A 21,399-nucleotide genomic window follows, 5' to 3' on the forward strand; every position below is an offset into this window, starting at 1 on the left:
CAGACAGCAGAGACTAAATAAATCATTGGTGTGGCCTTCTTGAGGCCAACTAACTCCCCTATTTACCCTTCCCCCTGCCTCGATTCAAAATATCTCAATGCCCATATTCAGCTTGAAGAAGTTTATGAAGAGTCCGCATCCCAATTCCCTGGGCTTGGGGAATTATTACCCTGAGGGGGTTATTATTAGGTTGTCTTTTTAGGGGATTCAGTAATGGTCTTTATTGAAACAGGGAGGAATAGCTAGAATTGATTACACAGCCACAATCTATTGGTAGAAATCTGTATAACTGTTACTAAGCTGAAGTCATAATTTCTTAGATGGCACAAAATTTATTATGACGTAAATTCAAGGGTTTCATTGGTATGAATTTCTTCTATTGATACAAATTTTGCGGGAACAAGGCTTAGACCCAATTCTTCTTTAACTGCTATTATAAACCACTTTTAGATGATTAAGCAATGTGAGTTAAGGGTGTAACAGCAACTTCATAGTTCTGAGTTTACTGTTAGGGTGATTTCTAGATTTTAATTAGAAATAGCTGAGAGTAATTAATGGACAAGTCCACAAAACTGATGTTACAGACATTTCTTTATTTAAGATCATTTGACGAGAGACCTGTTGGCTCCTGACAGCTTCCCTGTCTTGGATTCTAAGAAGAAATTGAGCATCTTTGGAGTTACTCCAGTAGTGGTGAGATAGCCACTAGGCAAGTATTGCCTCTTTTCATCTACAGACAAATTACTGTCCAGAAAAAGGACACACTATGTGAATAGTTGACTGATAATCAATTTCTGCCCAGACAGGGAAATCAGCCCTTAAATATTCTGCATTATTAGGTCTGTCAGATGAACCTGGGCCAGAAGGATCAAATGCTCCAGCATTTTGAAGTATAAGAGAGAGACTGTCTAGGTGTTTAGCAGTCTATATAATTTGGCTAAGTTTTGGAAGCTATGCTTTGTGCTTCCCATATTTTCAGCTAATTCAGTCATTCTGGATTTCTGACGGGGTTGAGGACTTATAGTCTCATAGCTAACCCAGTCTAGTTACTTTGAGAGAACAGATTTGAGAGGACGGCTTTCAGATGCCATTCATTCTAAAGCCAGGATATAAGCCAGGTACAGAACTTTTAAGTTAGGATAAATAACAATGGTCTTTTTATTGACAATAATGTTGGATTGGGTATTAGGTCTGTCTTGTACCTTACTATTAGAAATTGGTAATAATTGTGCTCAATTTATATTTCGAGGGAAAGATTTTTTTTTTTTTATTCTAACAGAAAGGGTGATATGTGGCAGGATTTTTCCTGCCCATTGTATTTGCAGTACAGCTCGGTGATTGGGCAGTAGAAGAGGTAGGTGGAGCTGGGAGTTGGGAGGAGGAAGGAAGGAGGAAGGGGAGGTTGAGAAGGAGAAAGGAGGAAGAGAAGCAAGATGGAGGCAAATATCCGTGTCTCTAGGAGTCTCAGGGAGTTATTCATATCAGAAGGTTAGATACTAGGTAACTATTCTGATTGTGTGGCCATCTTGTGTATTGGACATTTGCTGATATATAAATCCACTGGATAATCTTAAGCATTCAGAGTCTCATTTCTACCATGAGGATGGCAGTTATTGTCTGCTCTGAGCTGATAACCATAAGGGTGTCAGAGTTGGCCCAGGAGCCATGCTTAGAGCCGTAGACTCCACAGAGCTGACTGGTAGAGACAGCAGCCACACTAAAGTCTTGTGAAGCCAAGGCTGGTGCTCCTGGGCTGGCACTTCTGACACCATTAGTATGGGAACACAGAGTGGGAACATGGCAGTGTCCAGGCAGCTAGCCTGACCACATGCCATTTTTTCAAATATTTCCTGCTACAGGTATGTGTCTGCATGCTTCTGAAAGACGGAACAGTGTGCTCTGTATGACATGGGCACCGAGAATTACTAGCACAAAAGAGGCACCAGATAAGTATCAGTGTAAATTCAATACCTGCCCAAGGCTCCCCCAGATTTTTGCTTGAATAGAAGGGTACATCTGCTTCTCGTTTATGGTCATTGTTATTAGCTTATCAAGGATGGCAGTAACCCTCTGTCGTTTGGCATCATCATTATGCTTACAAAAACGGACTAGATTTGATAGCCATGGGGTCATATATTCCAAACAAAGGTGCTTCAATTCAATACCTGTGGAAAAAATACTTTATTAGAACAGATAGTCAAAGAAAATTACTAACATTTTATTTTAATTTTTATGTGTATGATGAGTATGTTGTGTACATGTATATTTGTGTAACACATACTTGCCTGGTATCCAACAAGGCTGGAAAAGTGTGTCTGATGGCCTGGGACCAAAGTTATAGACACTGTGAGCCATTACATGGGTACTGGCAATTGGACCCAAGTCTTCTGAAGGAACAACCAGTACTTTTAACTGCTGATCCACCCCTCTAGCCCCAGTAGTGATTCAATCATGAAGGAATAGAGAGAAGGTTGAAGATAAAGATTTTTTTTTATTTTTGGTTTTTCGAGACAGGGTTTCTCTGTGTAGCCCTGGCTGTCCTGGAACTCACTCTGTAGACCAGGCTGACCTTGAACTCAGAAAGATAAAGATTTTTATCTTGAATTAGGCCTAGACAAACATTTTGATACAAGGTAAATACATTAAATTTTTGAAAAAATAATTTTAAATTAAGTAAGCTGAGCTAGGGGGTGGTGGCAGGCGAGTTTGAGTAGGTGGTATTGAGTGAGAGAAGCTGATGAAGACTAGAAATGCTGTCGGCTATGATATAGAAGATCCTTTCATAATTATTACTGTCAAAGCTCATCAGTTAACAGCTTACTCACTTAACAGCTGGGCACTTTACTGTAACAAGATATACCTTAGTTTTAAAGCAGCAACAGAAAAACAATATGCTATAAACATCTCTGCATTAACTCTTTTAAAAAGTGTGTGTGGAAGGTATGTGTGCCCTGGTGAGGTTGGAGGAGAACTCTGTGGAGTTGGCTCCTTCCTTCTACCCTTACATGAGTGCCAGGGATTGAAGTCAGGGTTTCAGGCTTTGTGGCATGGGGCTTTTCCTACCTGAGCCCCAGGGATTGAGGTCAGGGTTCAGGCTTTGTGGCATGGGGCTTTTCCTACCATGCCAGCTTGCTGGCTCCTTAGCATTAATTTTTTTTTTCAGGAAAAGATTAAAAAGTAGAACTATAATGTCAAAAAATGTAAATTTTTTAAACTTTATTTTTATTTACTTTTATTTTCTATGTACTGGTGTTTTGCCTGCATTTATGTCTGTGTGTGAACACTGGATTCACTGGAACTGGAGTTATAGACAATTGTAAGCTGCCATGTTGGTGCTGGAAAATGAACCTGGAACCTCTGAAAGAACAACTAGTGCTCTTATTCACTGAGCCATCTCTCCAGCCACAGATGTGAATATTCTTAAGAGTCTAGTCTACTTCTAAATGTCTTTCTAAAAACACTGGCCTTGTTTACAATGCTACAGACCCTCACAACTTAATCTTTAAAAATGTTTTTCAATCTGACACCTACTACATCATTTCACAATTCTTTCAATATGTATTTTTTTATTAACAAACTGAAAAAATATTCTTTCCTTAGTATTATGCTACCATGATTCATTTACTAACCTACAGAGAGCACTGAATGAAGGACACTAATCTTTCCACATCTAGTCCAAAGCCGTCTCCCAGGCCTTAGTCACGCATTCATTTATTTCCTTTTTTGTGGAGATCTTCCAGAGTCTCATGTAGGTAACCTAAGTTAATTCACTTTCCAAACTTATTTCTTAAGTGATTTCATCTCACTAATCAGTTTGTGACACTTCAGCTGTCTGTTTCTCTTAAATAGAGCTGTTTGCTGATTTTTGAACATTCATGTTTTGATTACTATGCCATTACAATATGTACAGTGAGGAGACATCTGTATATCACATCTGCACTTTCTTTCTTTGTAACATCTTCTTAGCTGTTTATTTTCAATAAAATTTAAAATGGTCCCAGAAGAGCTGTTTGTGCAGGACACAGTATACCTGTTCACTCACTTAGGTATCTCCACACATTTAGTTATTAATAACTTTGTATTTTTCTTGTTTCTCAAATGTATATAATCTCTCTTCAGTGTTATATTCCTACATCTTCCACTTGATGGAAAAAATAGACAAAACATATCTATGTAGTCTTTTTTCTTTTAACTATTAATCTTTTAACTTTTAAACTTTTAACTTTTAATCTATCTTATTGTATGTGTATGGGTATTTTGCTTGTATGCATGTCTGTGCAGCATGTGCATGCAGTGCCTGAAAATCGAAAAGAAGGCATCAGATCCCTGAAACCGGCTTCAAAGCTGTGTGCTGCCATGTGGGTGGGAGGAATCAAAGCAGGGGCCTATGCAAGAGTAGCCAGTGCTTTTAACCACTGAGCCACCTCTCCAGCCGCAATCTGATGCAGTCTTGATCAACTGTTAAAGCACTTAATCACCTAATACTGAGATATTAAGATACGTGTTTGAATGCAGAATACAGGGAAAAGGCTGTATGTATTACAGAAAAAAAAAAAAAAAATGTCAGGAATGAAACCAGGCAGAGATCAGCAGCTATGTTAGTACATGGTATAGAGGTAGACAGATGTTAAAAAGTATAGATTTAAGTTAACGAAATTTATTAAAACAAACTGAGTACTGACTCCACCAACGAATCTCCAATAAAAATCAGAGTTCCAAGTTAACTATGCAAAAGAAAAGCAACTATTTCCTTAAAATCTTATCTAAGAAAAGACATGCTAAAGTTCATGTAGCTGAAATAAAGAAGGAAATGTTTCCAACAGCATACAGGAAAGAGGATCCCAGAGTTCTGATAGGTCTCTTTGTGCATCCCACCAGGATTTTCTTTCAGAGTTCCTTTAGCTACAGGGTACCAAAGACAAGACAAGACAAAACAAAAAAAACAAAAAAACAAAAAAACAAAACAAAAAAACAAAACAACAACAACAACAACAACAAAAAAGCAGCAAAGTTTTTAAGAAGTAAAAATACAGTAAGTGAAAGATTCCTAGTAAATTCCCAAATGAAAGAGTTTTCTTAAGAGTTATTCTTAGTATTAAGGAAAGTCATTACTTACTAGATTTGCTAAATCCAGAAATACACTCTTCCAAAAACTCTAAGGTGAGGTGTGGCTCATTGGCTGCAAGTGTCTTACTGATGGAGACAATGAAGAGTGTGTTGTTGGCAGGGATGCATAACCCTGATGTCTCAAGTAACTGACCTTCAATCTTCAAATTAAAGGTGCAGGTTAAGGCACACAGGAGATTATAGGCAGCAGATCTAAGAGAAAACATGAGGGAGATTGTTTCACATTTTCTTTTTGTTTGTAATTACATTTTCTTCACAGCATACAACTCAAGACTTTATCACAAAGCATGGTCAATTCTTTTTTAGTGTTACAACTGACTGGAGACAGAATGTACAGTAAGCCCTAAACAGGAGATCAGGAAAAATCAGTCATGAAATCAGTACCAGAAGAGCCCATGATGTTCCTAAGAGGTGCCAGCCTTCCTAGAAATTTTCATGGGAGCATAAAACAGTGAAGATTCAGGGTCTTGGGTGATCAACAGAAGTAAATGACTGAATAAAGGCGTGCTATGTATTAGTGAAGTCAACACTATGCTCACAGTTACTCCCTCATAGATCTAATTAAATAGAGAATGGGAAGTGAGGAGGAGCCTGGTAGTGTATGCCTTTCATCTTGGCACTAGGAAGGCAGATACATGAATAAGAGAATATGAATAAGAGGCCAGCCTGTTCTACACAGAGAGCTCCAGACCAGTCAGGGTTACATAGGGAGAGAACATTATGTTTTAAGAGGAGGCATCTAATCAAATAATGTTCAAAGTGTTAAAATAAGGATATCCTCAGAATGTCTGTTTTCTACATTTACACTGTAAATGTTAAACCAAATTAAACCAGAGATTAAACCAAAATTTACTCTAGTTAAGAAGCTGCAGCTACAGTTCCCACTCCATGACCTTATTCTATGATATAACTCTGGAACCAATCATGTATTTCTACAGTCTATTAGAACAACGTATATTATAAATACATAAAAATATATTTAAGCAAACTACAAATGAGGTTTGCGCTGTGGTAGAATGTTTGTCTTACATGTGTGAGCCCTTGGGTTCCATCCCTAGCATTTCACAATAACACCCTCCATCCCACCCCACCCCACCCCAAACAACAAATCTCAGGCTCAGTTTTAAAATGTAGCAAAACAAATGACTGGGCTGCTCAGTGAACTTCAGTTTTTCACTACCTCTGAATTTCTGACATGCTGACACATGAGAAAAAAGCTATGAAAATGTAAGTTTGCCCAAAAGTGTTTTATTTTCTCTGGAATGATATCCTTTACCAATGAGTGAAGGCTGTCCACTGGGAAGTGGTATGGTAACTGAGATGGCCATAGCACTACTTAACAAAGGCGTCAAAGGGCAAGGCACTGTGGCACAGGCCTGTACTCCTGGCATTCAGTGGGAAGCCAAGGTGGGAGGATCATAAATTCCAGGTGAGAAAGACACTGTCTCTAAAACCAAAATACCTAATTGATAAACAACAAAAATCTATTTGGAATTGAAAAGTAAACACAGGCTTATAGCTCAATTTTCCTAAACATGAGACCACATATTACTGTTTGTGTATTTATGTTTATCTTTCACTGACTTATAAGTCATACTATGCTGATGTTATTTTACATTATCTAAGAGCTAAAAAACCTGGGTTTCCATAACTTGGGTATGTGTCAAAGAGCCTTCTAAGATAAGGGGAGCCAAGCACACATACAATTTACCAAGCCATTTGTGAGAGTCCATGAGGCCTATGTAAGTTTAAAAAAATTGTTGATTATTGTCCTTAAAAATCCTTTTTTGCTTTTTCCTGAGATTGTCTCACTATGTAGCCCTGGCTATCCCATAATTTGCTATGTAGCCCAAGCTGGTCCAGAACTCAGATATCCATTTGTGTATGCCTCCTAAGTACAGGTATCAGATGCTTATAGTACATACCTGACTTACAAATTTTAATTATTTATTTATGTGTGTGTGTGTGTGTGTGTGTGTGTGTGTGTGTGCGCGCGCACCCATGCATGTGGACACATACAAGAAGGTCAAAAACAACTTTTGGGAGTCAGTTCTCCCCTTCCTTCCATATATTACTGAAACATAGGTTAGGTTGTCAGGCTGGTGATGAGCTCTTTTATCCACTGAGCCATCTTGCTGGACACATTTTTCCTTCTAAATAAAGGCAAATTTGAAAGCTTAAAAGGCCAAGATTAAACCCTGGGCTATGTTACATCCTAAGAGAGAGCTCCTGAATCTCAGAATTGAGTGTTTCTTACCTAAAATGACCATACTCAGATGTGCTCAGGGTTTGAAATATTTACATAGATTTCACAGAATGAGCACCTATGATTAAAAGTTCTGAAGTGGGGGTGAGGGGGTGAAAGTGACTTTAATTCCAGCAAGTTCTCGGCCAGCCAGAGCTAGATAGAGAGCCCGTTTTACTAAAGTGATATGTTATAAAGTCTGGACAAAACACGTAAGAAACTTCAGATTCTTGAGCATTTTAGATTTCAGATTAGTAAAGCTCTACATCCATAATTCAAAATCTTGACATTCCTAAGATACCTAAGATAAAGAATCATCCATACATGTAGAGGAGAGAAAAGAGAAGGGAGGTGGGAAAACACCATTCACTAAGCAGAAACCACTGGCCTGTGTTATATATACTACCCTACTCCAAATGCTATTGTCAAACCTTTACTTTAGAGATGCATTAGGAAGGCATCATTACCAATATTTTACCAAAAAGGAGAGTTCAGCACTGTGCCTGAAAGCATGCTGTGTTACAAAATAGCAGCTCCCCACCCAAACCAAATCTTCTGACGCTACAGGCTGGCACAGCAGATCACGGCAGATCACAATACCCTGTGCTCAGGGCATGTTCTTTAAGGGCCTGAAGATGGCGCTCAGTGGCAGAGTGCTTGTGCAGCTAGAAACCAGAACATGTATTTTAGGGCTGACAGTTGAAACCCTGTACAGCTACACTTCCGGGTTCAGCTGCTGCTCCTCCGTGGGATCTGCATCTGAATGTGCAAGAGACAATGTTTAGGTGCCTCATGCATGACACCTCAGCAGTGTTTTGCATCAGCTCTCCAGTTATACACTGTCTTACACTTGGCCACAGGTCATATGAAGCCTTTAGGGCCTTTAGGGCCATAGCAGCGACATAAAGTGTACATTTTACTGTGATGCTCTCCAAACAATAACATTCTCTTTTTGTCGTTGTTGCCAAGGCAAAGGAGAGAACACCAGATTTCTTTAGAGAATACTACTAAAGTGACACAGTAGGATGCAGTAATGTATCTGATTCACTAAACTTTAGGCTTTTAGGTTCAATGGCACCCAGTGAACAACAGTGAGATACTGTTTAACTTAAAGTGAATTTAATAACGAAAATTTTAAAAAGGGTGGTGGGGGGAAGGGTGGGGGAGAAATACCTACCGTAAACTAGGGTCTGAACTGCCCAAATTCAGTAATGCAATATTAAGCAGTGTCCCAGGGACATCTTTTGGTCGAATCTTGGTATGCTGAGGGATGGAGTCAGGCTGTGACAGCTCCCAGCGGGTCCTGATATGAATGATAGACTGAACAATGGCTTCACATTCTTGGTGCATGAAGGTCAGAGGTGTGCCTTGGTTTGCGATGGTTAAAGTGAACTGGTTCTCATCAACTAGGCAGATCTCTTCGATTTCAGAAGCATAGTAGATATCATTTAAAAAGACGGATTGCCCCAAAACTTTTGTTCTTTCTGCTGAGGTTACCTGAACAGCAGTAGAACCAACCTGAGAAATGGTATGAGGAAGGAATAGATTCCAGTTACACAGAATTCTCAAAAGCTCCAAAACCCAACTCATTAACCCACCCCACACCATGTTTGCTGAGTTAATCTTTAAATTACTTTAACACTTACTTATAAATAATCTCAAAAGAAATGGGATCCAACAACAAAAAATCATTTTCCTTTTAAAAAAAGGCCAAGAATTCTATAAACAAGTACTGAAGGGGTAAAACTCACCACTCTGAAAAACCATGACCCATCAACAGATCAACATGAGATCAACAGATCAACACTCTGCACACCCAACCGCTGGGTAGAGCTCAGTCAAGAACTGGCTGCCCTCTTTATAGCATTTTTTTCTGACCCTTGCCCAAACTAAGTACCTTAAAAATTAATCTATTTTATGGTTATGAGTGTTCGCCTGCATACATATCTATGTATCACGTCTATACGTGGTGTCCTTGGAAGCCAGAAGATCCCTTGGAACTGGAGTTACAGACAGTTATGAGCCATCATGTGGGTGCTGGGAACTGAACCCTGGATCTCTAGAAGAGCACCCAGTGCTCTTAACCACTGTGCCATCTCAGGCCTTATGAGAGTGTCTTGTAAGTGTGCAGTGTTCTGCAGGACCATAATAAAGATAGAAACCTTGCTCTTCCCATATCTGGATGGGACTAATATTGGATATGCAACTATGAGAACATTTGTAGAGGTCACAATATAACCTGGTTAGTCAGGAAAGGCAACAAATATTCAAAACAGACCAGAGGTTACCTTAATAGAAACTTTGGTGTCCTTGTGAGCTAGCTTGAGAGCATTGTGGAAAACCTTCAGATCTTCTTCCAAAGCCAAGGTAGCAGCAGGGAGTTTCTGCTGCTCGTGCTCTATGTGCTCAGCTAGCTTCCCAGGACAGTCGATGAAAATGAGCCTTTTGCTGCCCTTGAGGCCAGTCAGCAGCCGCTCATGGTACTTGGTATACTCCCTGACCCAGGAGTTACAGTTATAGATATACACTGCAGAGACGTTGTCGTATGCAAAGCCAGGGAAAACAACAAACCACTTAGAGAGGAAGTCTGTTTTAAAGCGATTGCTAGGCCCAGTATGGGTAAGGTCCACTACGATTTCATATGGCTTTGCATAATATGGCTTTAAAGTCAGCAAGACATGGTATATCAGCAAATCACCATTGATTTGGCCAGTTTTGAACCTAAAGAAGGCAACAAAAAAGGATAAAGATAGTTAAAATTTCTGAATGTACAGAATATAAATCTATTTTCTTTTGTTTTACTTTTACTAATCATGTGTGCTACTAATTGTGTGTGCATGCAGGTGTAAGCACGTGCATTCATGTGGAAGCCAGAAGACAACACAGCACACCCGTGGAGGTAAGAGTCAGTTCCCTTTAGCTCTATACCATGTATGTTCTGGAGACTGGATTTAGGTTGTCAGGCTTGCAATGACAGCATAGTCACCTGCTGGGCCATCTCACTTACCCCTTTGAAAAATTTTATGGTTCATTTTCTAATATTTCTAGTTGTGAGCTTAGCCTTTAACAGCTGACCCATCTCCCTGGTTCTGATTAATTTTCTAAAGAGTACAATGATATAAAAAAAAAATCTTCAAAGTATAGATTTTTCTTTGTTTTACAATTTACAGACTTCTAGCAATAAGGATAAAGAGAGAAGAGATAAATTCCTTAAAAATTATGGCAATAGCAACAAATCTGCCCATCAAGAAAGAAGTCAGCGGAAGGGCTGAAGGATGCTGGGTGCACCATACTCCTCAGAGAAGCTGGTGGTTGGAAAAGATGCCCAGAAGCTGTAGCCAATCCATGTAGTTGACCTTGAACAGAAGGTGGCTCAGCAATGAACACAGACTCAAGTCAGGACAATGAAGCCAGAGGCCCAATTCACAGGCTAGTTTAAATTGTGGGGGTTTGAGAGCTCTCCTCCATGTTTGTATTTAAGAAAATACACAGTCCTGGGATTTGTTTGCTTATTTTGTTTTGAAGACAGGGTTTCTCTGTGTAGCTCTGGCTATGCTGGAACTCGCTCTGTAGATCAGGCTGATTCAAACTCAGAGATCCACCTGTCTCTGTCTCCGGAGTGCTGGGATAAAAGGCCTGCATTATCACTGCTCTGCCCAGGGATTATAAATTTATGTCTTGGGATAGGAAGAAAAAAGCCTTCCTCAAAACCTAAAGAGAAGGAGCTGAGAAATGAAGACAGTCTGGGGTCTTGGCCATAATCTGAGTCATAGATAAAATTCTCCTCTATGGTTAGATTTATCCACAGACTGTTCAGCTGTATAAGCTAATGTTCCATGTTTTCATTAAACCACATTAGGTCATACACCACGTCCACTTGGCTTGGGTCCTGGGAATCTGACTGGAGCAGTGAAGGAATCAAGAAAGGGCTGACACAAATGCACATACAGACAAGCTGGTGAAGTGGACTATGCACACTCTGATGGCATTGCACCAACTACTGCAGCAAGCCTAACCCTCAGGAAATGTATTAGGCACAGCGAGGCCACCTAGTCTTGACAGAAGATCTCTGTAGGTGAGCAGTCTTAGGCTTTACCAACCAGGGGGGAGAGAGCTACAATTGCTAATTTTAGCACACACTGGTCAACCGATGGTAAACACTCATATTGCATACCCTGGCAACATCCTAAGGGACCAGAGGAAGGCTCTGCAGTCCTTCTGAGCTTCACTATGGGTGTATGTGTGTGAGGTTGTGTGTGTCTGTGACACTTTGCCATTGCCATGGACCTGAGGTATTCAACACCACTCATTCCTTAGGACTTGATTTGGTCCTTACACAGTCACCCAGGGTTTCCTTGGCTCCCCACAGTCATATCTTGCTTACAAATGAAAGAACATTAATCAACACAATTAGGCACAGTAAGAAAGCTCTGAAGAGTACTGTACTTGACTTAGATCCAAACACCTGTATTAACTCGGGCCCGCTGTTCCTTATGCTCCATTATCTCTGAGTTATGATAAATATCTTCATGTAAAAATTTTAATCTTCTTGTTGAAAAATAAAATGACAAGTTGGATTATTTTTAAAATGAAAGAAACAGTTTAAGATTAAAAAGAATAAATGATAAAAGACACTCCCCCCCACACACACACTCTCACCACTAGAGGCAGTTGGGAGAGCTGGTCATGACAGAGTTAACTGGCCCTATACCTCACCTGGTCAATGCAGCAGAGTTGGCCCTCAGAGAAGGCAGGTGAGCCAGCCCTGAGGGTTGGAACTGAACAGAAAAGAGAAGGCGCGTGGGGAGCCTTGCAGCCTTCTTGAGTCATATACCCTGACAAGAGATAACAGCCTACAACAGCTGAGCACACTCTGATAACATCTTGTTTTAGATACCCAAGATCTTCCCTTAGGTGTGTGAGACTTAAAGGTGTGATTTAGAGATAAGACTTAAAGGCGTGACTTAAAGGCGTGGCTTAGAAGTGAGACATATAAAAGGTGAGAGGCAGACAGAAGAAAGCAACAGAGAATTAGACACTTGTACTTGGAAGAGTACTTGAGACTCGAGACCAGAGGAAAGGCAACTAGGATTAGACACTTGTACTCGAGACAGGCACTTGGAAGAGAATTTGGAACTGGGAAAGAGACTAGCAACTTGGAACAGAGATTAGGATTTGAGATTTATTATAGAGGAACTAGGAATTAGGACCTGAGACTTGGTACTAGGAACTAGGGACTTGGAAAGAGAGAAGAAGAGAGACTGAAGAATAAATGGGATTGAATCACACTCTGTCTGATCTCCATTCTTCCCGTCCATCCTCACTCTCTGTCTTGCTGAACCCCTGACCGGAGCAGCTTGGGGCAGTGCGGGCTCTAACAACTTAGCCCCCAAGGCTTTTTGTTGGGAGCTGACTTTAGTAGAAAGCGGCTAGATCAACTTTGCAGCCATTTGGAACCATATACCCTGATGAAAGACTTGGTTGTCAAAAGCCTATAACAGCTGAAGCACACTCTGATAAATATATTGTTTATCCCACATAGCTTGTTTTGCTGTTTAGTGACCTCAGCTGTATGGTGCACGTGGTAAAATGTTTTCACCTGTGTTCTCCTGCTTGTGTATATAAATACCTCAGAATTCCCTTCAATAAGAGAGACTTGAGAAAATAGAAGAGACTGAATCACACCCTGTCTTGTCTCCATTCTTCGCGTCTCTTGCCCCAAGAGCCACACTCTCTCTTGACCAGAGCACTTAGCCCCAAAAGTGTTGAGGCAAAGTGTTGATGCAGAATGTGGGCCTCAACATTGATAGCGTGGTCCCCGACATATTTGGCCCCCAAACGTGGGGTAGTGCGGTTCTCAACAAAGGTGGCCTTGAGGAGGAGAAAATGAAAGAGGTGACTAAGTGTGTTCTATAACAGCTAGAGCAATAGATCCACACAGGTGAGCTCTGAGAGACAGATGGGAAACAAGGGAAGACAACAGCCATGAGAGACCAGAAAAGACCTCAGTGTTTGCCTGGGGGACACTCCTCAAGCTATGTTCTGTGGATTGCCAGTGTTGGAGCCCACTATCCTGCTGCTGAAAATAAATTGGTTGATACCAGCACAGGCCTACTAATATGAATGTATGTAGAAAGCATGACACTTTTGTTGTTTTAAAACAATATTCCAATTTATGCAAATATTTTGGAATCACTTTTGAAAATATAGGCAAGTTTTTCAACTTTTAGTAAGAAACAAGGAGGCTGCAGTTTTGGTCAGTTGGCGGAGTACTTGCTTAGTGGATATATGAAAGTTTGGGTTTAATCCCTGGCACTCAGATGGGTGTGGTAATTCAAGCCTGTAATCCTAGCACATGGGGAGCAAGGCAGGATGTTCATAAAGGCAAGGTTATCCTCAGCTACATACTGAGTTCTAGGCCTGCCTCAACTACATGAAAACCTGTTTCAGGCCTGCTCTTTTTTTGAAGGAAAATGGTGGAGGTGTGGGGGAGGACTGAGGAGAGGAGGGAGGGGAAGCTTTGGTTGGGATGTATTGTGAGAGAAGAGTAAAAAAAGATGAAAAACAACAAAACCCAAAAGTATTCAAAGCTACCATGGGCAACTTAATGAACCTGACTCAAAATAAAAAGGAGAGGAGGTCAGAGAGAGATGGCTCAGCAGGTGCTTGTCATGCAAACCTGGTGACATCAAAACCTACATAAAGGTAGGCATAGATAACTGGGATCAGTCCCAGTGATACCATAAAAATAAATAAAAATTTAAATTATATAAATTAAAAGTTGTCTTTTTTTTTTTTTTTTTTAAAGGAAATGAGGAAGTGTCTAATGAGCCCAGTTGATTAGTGTGGTGTTCAGTAGAACAAAGGGGGGGGGGAAGGGGGGTAGGATCAAAGACAGCGATGGAGATGCTGAAGTGTCTGGGGCTAGTGAGGACATGAGTGCATCAAAATCATCTGAAGGGCGGATCCTAGCATAGTATAAACTGAGAGGATTTGCTGTAACCCAGGCTTCTGTACCATCAGTAGAGCCAAGGAGATCATCAGGGGTATCTATCTGATTTCACAGAAGACAATGTAATCCATCTCAGATGTGTCTAATCTGAGGCAATGACAGAAACTACACACACCACACCCTGCAAGCATTCTCTGGCCCAAATTCTGCTCAGATCACTGCTGCAGTTCCCAGCTTGAAATGGCAGTGATGTGTGTGACTGATCCTCCTAGCTGACAAATACCTCTAAGGACTCCACATTTATGTTTCCAAATCAGTCTGTGACGTAAAATAAAACTAGAGAAGTGATTTTAATGCCACACTAAAGATGCCATCATGTAAATTCCATTGAATAATACTAATTTCAAAAGCAGATAGTAGGAATAAACAATAAGCCATAGGTGAGGGGAAGAAAGGTTGGGGGGGTGGGTGGGAGGGGAAGGAAAGCCCTCCCCATTCTGGGGGAGGAGACTGGTGCTACAAAGCCTCTTGTCATCCCATTGCCAACTGGACAAGTCAGTCTTTGCTTTTCCTCGTGACATGTGTTTGAGTTGCAGCGGAAAGGAAATGTGTCATCTGTGGTTTGGTTTTAAAAGTGGAAAGCTAGCTGTACATATCCTCTTAAAAAACCCTTGTAGATTTGAGTTTCATAGTCTCCAAACTATTCTACTTAAAATAAGAAGAGAAGAACAGAAGTGGCTTATGAAGTAAAGGCTGGGACAGAGCGCTCTGTGAGGTAGGTCGCACATGTGGCTTTCTTATTCCTTTCCACTTATAACTTTGTTCAGGTTAGTGGAGAGGAAGTGCTTTTTCAAAGATGTATACATATATCTAACAATGTAGAATCGTTATGTGTTTTCTAATCCATTATGAAAAATTAAATAAACAGCATAATCAATTAGAACTAGGAAAAATTATAATTATTAGTAAGAAATTTTAAATCAGGATGAAGAAGATCTTGAGTTTGTACTCAAATGAGTTGAAAAGCTTTAGCTTTTTTGTTTTGTTTTGAAATTAAGGAAATACATTCTTATTACTAAAGCTTAGGCATTACAAATCTGACTAAAAATGATGAGATTAAAAACCAAAACTAGAAAATCAAAACCTTGCTAACCCAACCTGGCCTCTGGGGCATAAAAGAGAGATATAGAAACAGTCTCTATTCTCAGGCAGTTGTGAGCAAAATAGAGAGTCGTATTTTGCCAGCAGCTTGTTTACTGGGGCGCGACAGCACATCTGGCTGAAGACAATCAACAGCAGACCTATTATGCTGTCCTGCGGTACTTCTGCTAGCGTGTAGAATAATGGGATGTGTACTGCACTGTGAATAAACTCATGTAATTATTAATTATAATAACCTACACTAGGTCATTTTAACATTGAATGCGTAAGTCTACTCTGGTAGAAAAGGATGGACATTTCTTACTAAATCAGTTTAAAGTGGGTTTTTTTTTTTTTTGGGTATGTGACTGACTTATAAAGTATCCAGAGAATCCTATCATTCAACTTGAAGACTGAAGCTGAATACTATCACACAAAAGTCAGTGCACTGTATCTTTAAGTGTCTACCAACAGTCATAATCCCAATAGTGATCTGGATCCCAGAACACTAGGTTTTTTTCCCGCTCCATTCTTAGTATAAAATATTAATCAAAACATAGTTTCTAAGTAGCATCATTTACTATATACTATTTGTCCGTGCAACTTAGCATATCTCATCTGTTAATCTCAACTTCTGTGTTTATCAGCATTCCAATATTGTCAATGGCATGTATTATACCACAGTAAACCTCCCTGGCTAAAGTGTGACTAGCAAGGTGGTGTCTGTACCACTTGGGAGTAGTTTAGACAGAATCTTAGGCCCTAACCTAGGCCTGTAAACAAAAACAAAAAAAACCTCCTCCACATAATCAAGTTTGAAAGTAACATCTATAAAACACACAGGATTCTTAATAAGACAACTACACTCATTAAGTCTTAGAACAATCTAGTCTCCTCTTATTTATGCTCTGAATAAAATATTCTTTCAAGGGTTACTCTGGAAAACTGGTATAGTATTATAAATACCTCAGCTGGTCCTGGCTACCCACCTTTGATCCCAGAACTCAGGAGGCAGAGGTAGGCTGATCTTTTAAAGAGAAGAAACAACTCACTTCACTAAAGGTGTAACCAAATGTCTCTTGCTAGGTTAGCTGTACTTGGGGCAGACATGACAGCCCCAGGGAGACCTCTAAACAGATTGTCAGTAACAAGAGCTAAGAAGAGAATTTTGTCCTTTTATGCACTGGCTTCTAGGAAGCTCTGAGCCCCAAACTAAGCTTCAGTTTGGGGGAGGAAGGGTAGGATAAGGGCTGAACATGAGCTAGCACAAGGCTGCACCCTGGGTGCCTAGTCTCAGCCTTCTAATGTTAAGATGAACTGCTCACACTCAGACACTGTGTTCTAGGGCTCAGAAGCCTGATGAGTGATTCCTTTTCATTGTTCTCTATAATTTCTTTTGTAGATTTCTGTTAAAATGAGGGAGAAAAAATGTCAGTTACAAAATGACAACAAGTGTGGTCACCTTTGATTGATATACCTCTGAGTGCAAAAGAAGTCTTTTGCTTTCCTGATTCTAGGCTGAGAGAAGCACTATGCCTCTGCTATTTGGAAAGCCATAGTCAGCTACAGCAATAGAGGGAGTCAGCAATGCCCACAAGGCTGTGTTCTAGAACCACAATCCTCAGGCTGCTTAACATCATACTAGAAAGACAAACAGCACTTCAAATTCTCACCTGATGTACACTCGCTCTCAGGCTCCAAGCCTCCACCCTCCCTCTCCTACAAAAAAAAAAGCCACTTGTGATATCTTTTTAAACTTGAAACAAAACTTTCACGGCCACCTTCTCCTTTACTTCAAGATGAGGACATGCTTCTCAGACGGTGGACACTTCCGTAAGAAGGAGCCTTCAAAGAGGAAGCATGAGCACAAAAGCAGAAGCATCTGACTACAAGCTGAGGTCCAGTGCACTACCTTAAAAGGGAGAATATGTATAGCTCTGGTGTAAGGTTAAACATGGTCAACATATTTGTAATGCTAACATACACCATCAGAATGTACAACAGAATTTTAAATTTTTATGTACAATCTAAGAACAGGAATGAACATTCAGTTAAAAACCAAAATAACAAATTCACTTGAGAAGAATCCAATAGCAAAAGGTAGGCATGGATCTCTGGTGTCCTTGTGCTATCTCAAGTACAGTCAATTAACTACAATTACTACACGTGCCAGACACTGTTCTTCCACAAACTAACAATTGATACTGCTGTCTCAACAGATACCAGTGTAGCTGCAGGCATGGAGCACACAGGACAGTACCTGCATCTTGTTTTCCTGATGACAACAGTGTGGTCCTCATCTCCTGGAACAAAAGCAAACTATACACATCTGTGGGCTAACAGTATCAATGCCTCGGATTCCATTGATCAAAACAGCACAAGCAGTCATCCGAGTGAGAACACAAACCTTGTCACTCCTGCCTTGGGTCACAAGATGAGTGCCAAAGACAAGCCTGCATCATCTCCCACTGTGCCTTTAGCTCCTACATCTACACCCAAGTCCTCCACACTTCACACCTTCAAAAACAGTTCTCCAACAGCAGAGATCAAAAGTCAGGGGGAAACTTTTAAAAAGGAAGCCTGCGAGAACACCAGCAACACGGCCATGCTAATTTGCTTAATTGTGATTGCAGTGCTTTTCCTTATCTGTACCTTTCTGTTTCTATCAACCGTGGTTCTGGCAAACAAAGTCTCATCTCTTAGAAGGTCAAAACAAGTAGGCAAGCGCCAGCCTCGGAGCAACGGTGACTTTCTAGCAAGCAGTGGGCTCTGGACTGCTGAATCGAACACTTGGAAAAGAGCAAAGGAGCTCACAGGCCCCAACCTCTTGATGCAATCTACTGGTGTGCTTACAGCTGCCAGGGAAAGGAAGCATGAAGAAGGAACTGAAAAACTCAACTAGACCATGGTTTGGAAAGGGAAATACAAAGCAGCAATGAGGAAGGCTGAGTTAAAAATAAAGCTAGCTGGTGGTATTTCACATCTGTGTTTGCTTGAATGATCAAAAGTCTGACATGCTGTTTGTTTGGCATCAAACAGACCAGGAAGGGAGATGTATCCATGCTGAAGTTTTATTTCTGTTTCATATTTCATATATTTGGAGTAAATAAAACAACAGCAGCCGAAGAAACTAATAGAAATAACATGAAGTAATTAAATACTCCTGTTCTGCAGTGGAGGAACTCTGTCTGAATGTCCTTGAACTTGGAAGAGTTCTATTAAGCCCTTATAGCCAAGCAGATGCCACAATGCCTAGCAGAAGTCAAATTCCTAACATTTAGAATTCAACTGTATAATCCAATGGTACAGCCTCACTGGATGAGGTAGAACTTGCACCAGTTGGTGTCTTAGCCCAGCTAATGTTAGGCTACATCTCTTTACCTTTACATATGGCACAAGACAAAAGTGCTTTTCACTTACACATAACACATTAAAATTTAATTTTGTATAATAAATGAAAACAGACTTTAGAACAAAGCTATGTATCTCTCATTTATGTTGTTTTAGAATATGTTATAAAAATAAGAAAAACAACACAACCAAAATAGATGAGATTCACACCCACAACCGAAGGCTGTGAATAAATATGAACATGTTTTAGTTCAAGAATAACATTTGAAAGGACTGGAGAGATGGCTCAGAAGGAAGGAGGGCACTGACCATTCTTCAAGAGAACCCTCGTTCTATTCCCAGCACTCACACAAGTCTCAGAGCTGGCTGCAACTCCAGTTCCAAGGGATCTTGCCTTCCTTGGGCACCAGGCATACACATGGTACACAAACATAAACGCATATACATAAAACATTCATATATATAAAGTAACTTTTCAAAAAAGAGTAACATTTATATTTTATATACACAGTTTACTAGAAGATTAATAAAAAACACCAGCCAGGTGTGGTAGCACACATCTGTATTCCTAACATTTTGGAAGCTCAAATCAGAGGTTTCTGAGTTTGAGGGTAGTCGGGCCTGCACAGCGTACCCCTGTCTTAAGTATTAACAACAAACCATAACAAATGCCTTAAAACTGGTTAACGTTTAGAATCTAAGAATGCTAAGTAACATATAAATGATCAAACTTCATGTTTACTCTCCAGAGCAGCATAAAGAAAGTGAAATTTGTGTGTGTGTGTACATTTGCAAGTATAAGTGCTCACAGAACCTAGTTTATTCAACATCTCTCTGGAGTTATAGGTGATGATGAACCACCTGATGTGAGTACTGGCAACTAAACCTGGGTCTCTGCAAGATCAGTATGTTCCTTTTTCTAAAAAAAAAAAAAAATCTATGTATGTATGTATGTATGTATTTATTATGTATCCAGCATTCTGCCTGCAAGTATGCCTGCAGGCCAGAAGAGGTCACCAGATCTCATTACAGATGGCTGTGAGCTATGTGGTTGCTGGGAATTGAACTCAAGACCTCTGTATGTGCTCTTAACCTCTGAGCCATCCCTTCAGCCCAGTATGTTCCTTTTTTAAAAATTTAAGGGTTTATTTTTATTTTATGTGAGTGTTTTGCCTGCATGTATGTTTGTGCACAATGTTTATGTAGTACTCTTGAAGGCCAGAAATGGTGTCAGATTCCCTGGAACTGCAGTTACAGACAGCTGTGACTTGCCAAATGGGTGTTAGACTTGGGTTCTCTATAAGAACAAGTGCGTTTAACTATTAAACCATCCCTCTGGCCCTTTAACATTTCCCTCTTAATGTGTTATTCATCCTTGCTACACATCAGAACCAAATAAAAATGCCAATACCTAATTCCCATACCCTCCATCTGATTCCAGTAACAATGCGCTGACTTTCAGGTCAAGTACTGAGAGTTTCTTCCTAACTCCCTAGATGGTGTTACCCTTGACCATCACATTCATGTCTGTCAAACTCTGTTACTTTAAATTCTGGGTTACATGTTTAAATAAACTCTGTGTTAAGGGGCACATGAAATCAAATTATTTTCTTTGCTTTTTTTAAAGGTATATGGGTATTTTGCTTGCATATGTATCTATACACTACATATGTGTCTGGTGCAAGAGGAGGGCACCAGGTCCTCTCTGGGACTGGAGTTACAGATGGTTGTGAGCTGCCATGTGGCTGCTGGGAGCTGAACTTGGTTGTTTGTAAGAGCAATCAGTGCTCTTAACCTCCTGATACCAATTTTTTTCATGAATTTACTACTAGTTAAAAAAAAAAGTTCATTTCCCTAAACAGTAAACCATAACCATTTTACAACAGATAAAGCAAAATGTTAACAAAATGAAAACTAAAAGCCTGCAGGGACAAGCGGACCCTGAGACCAGTATCTTTCTTTCTCTTACATCTCTTCTGACCATTCTACTCTAGTCCTTTTGCTGTTACAAGGTCTGTGGGTGGAGTGAGGGTTTGTTTGTTCTGCGACTCATGCTGGGCTCAAAGTCACTGTGTTTGATGATCTCCAACACACACACCAGAGCCTCCTGCTCCACCTCCAAAATGCTGAGATTACAGACATGCATCATTATGCCAGACTCTGCTCTTCTTTTCAAGGGTAAAACAGCCCTGACTGGAAATAACTTCAGACAGTGCTCCCATTTTCTACAAATTAAAGATGAGGTTGGGTGGCAGACATGGAGTGATAACTCAGTTATCTTCATAGAGTTAATTGTTAGAAACAAATACTTGTCAGAGGAAATTAGAACAAAATAACCTCTAAGGGCAGGAAAGTGACTAAGAAATTCCTTCAATAGTAAACATATTTGTCAAATATTTTCAAATAAAACAGAAGACTTTTATGTACTTCAGGAATATTTAAAATCTATTACTCACTACTTGATTTTAAAACACACATCCTAAGAATGGTACCTTAATAGGAACTTATGAAAAAAGAGTAAAGATGTCTACAGAGACAAAGTTTTCTAAGTTATTTTTGGACAAAACCATTTTTATTTTCTACT

General features: G+C 40.0%; 2 protein-coding genes across 4 annotated transcripts in view; one reads left to right on the top strand and one right to left on the bottom strand.

The window, feature by feature from the left end:
- Window positions 1-21,399, bottom strand: part of Nf1 (neurofibromin 1) — a 239,489-nt gene that overhangs the window by 35,429 nt on the left and 182,661 nt on the right. For all 3 annotated transcript variants that reach the window (XM_076936207.1, XM_034506963.2, XM_034506964.2), the window contains 4 exons: window positions 9,661-10,093; window positions 8,550-8,890; window positions 5,117-5,319; window positions 1,972-2,165 (listed from right to left, as the gene is read on the bottom strand). In XM_076936207.1, the coding sequence (XP_076792322.1) occupies window positions 1,972-2,165; window positions 5,117-5,319; window positions 8,550-8,890; window positions 9,661-10,093 (1,171 nt within the window). The remainder of the gene's footprint in view (window positions 1-1,971; window positions 2,166-5,116; window positions 5,320-8,549; window positions 8,891-9,660; window positions 10,094-21,399) is intronic.
- On the top strand, window positions 14,879-20,230 carry Evi2a (ecotropic viral integration site 2A). Its single transcript, XM_034506968.2, has 2 exons — window positions 14,879-15,099; window positions 17,684-20,230. The coding sequence occupies exon 2, from the start codon at window positions 17,704-17,706 to the stop codon at window positions 18,364-18,366; it is 663 nt and encodes a 220-aa protein (XP_034362859.1). The 5' UTR covers window positions 14,879-15,099; window positions 17,684-17,703; the 3' UTR covers window positions 18,367-20,230.

The sequence above is a fragment of the Arvicanthis niloticus genome, chromosome 6, assembly GCF_011762505.2.
Source record: "Arvicanthis niloticus isolate mArvNil1 chromosome 6, mArvNil1.pat.X, whole genome shotgun sequence".
NCBI classification, from domain to species: domain Eukaryota; kingdom Metazoa; phylum Chordata; class Mammalia; order Rodentia; family Muridae; genus Arvicanthis; species Arvicanthis niloticus.

Bases quoted from the DNA above. Each gene is read 5' to 3' on its own strand.
- Evi2a (XM_034506968.2), top strand. From the start codon at position 17,704: ATGGAGCACACAGGACAGTACCTGCATCTTGTTTTCCTGATGACAACA.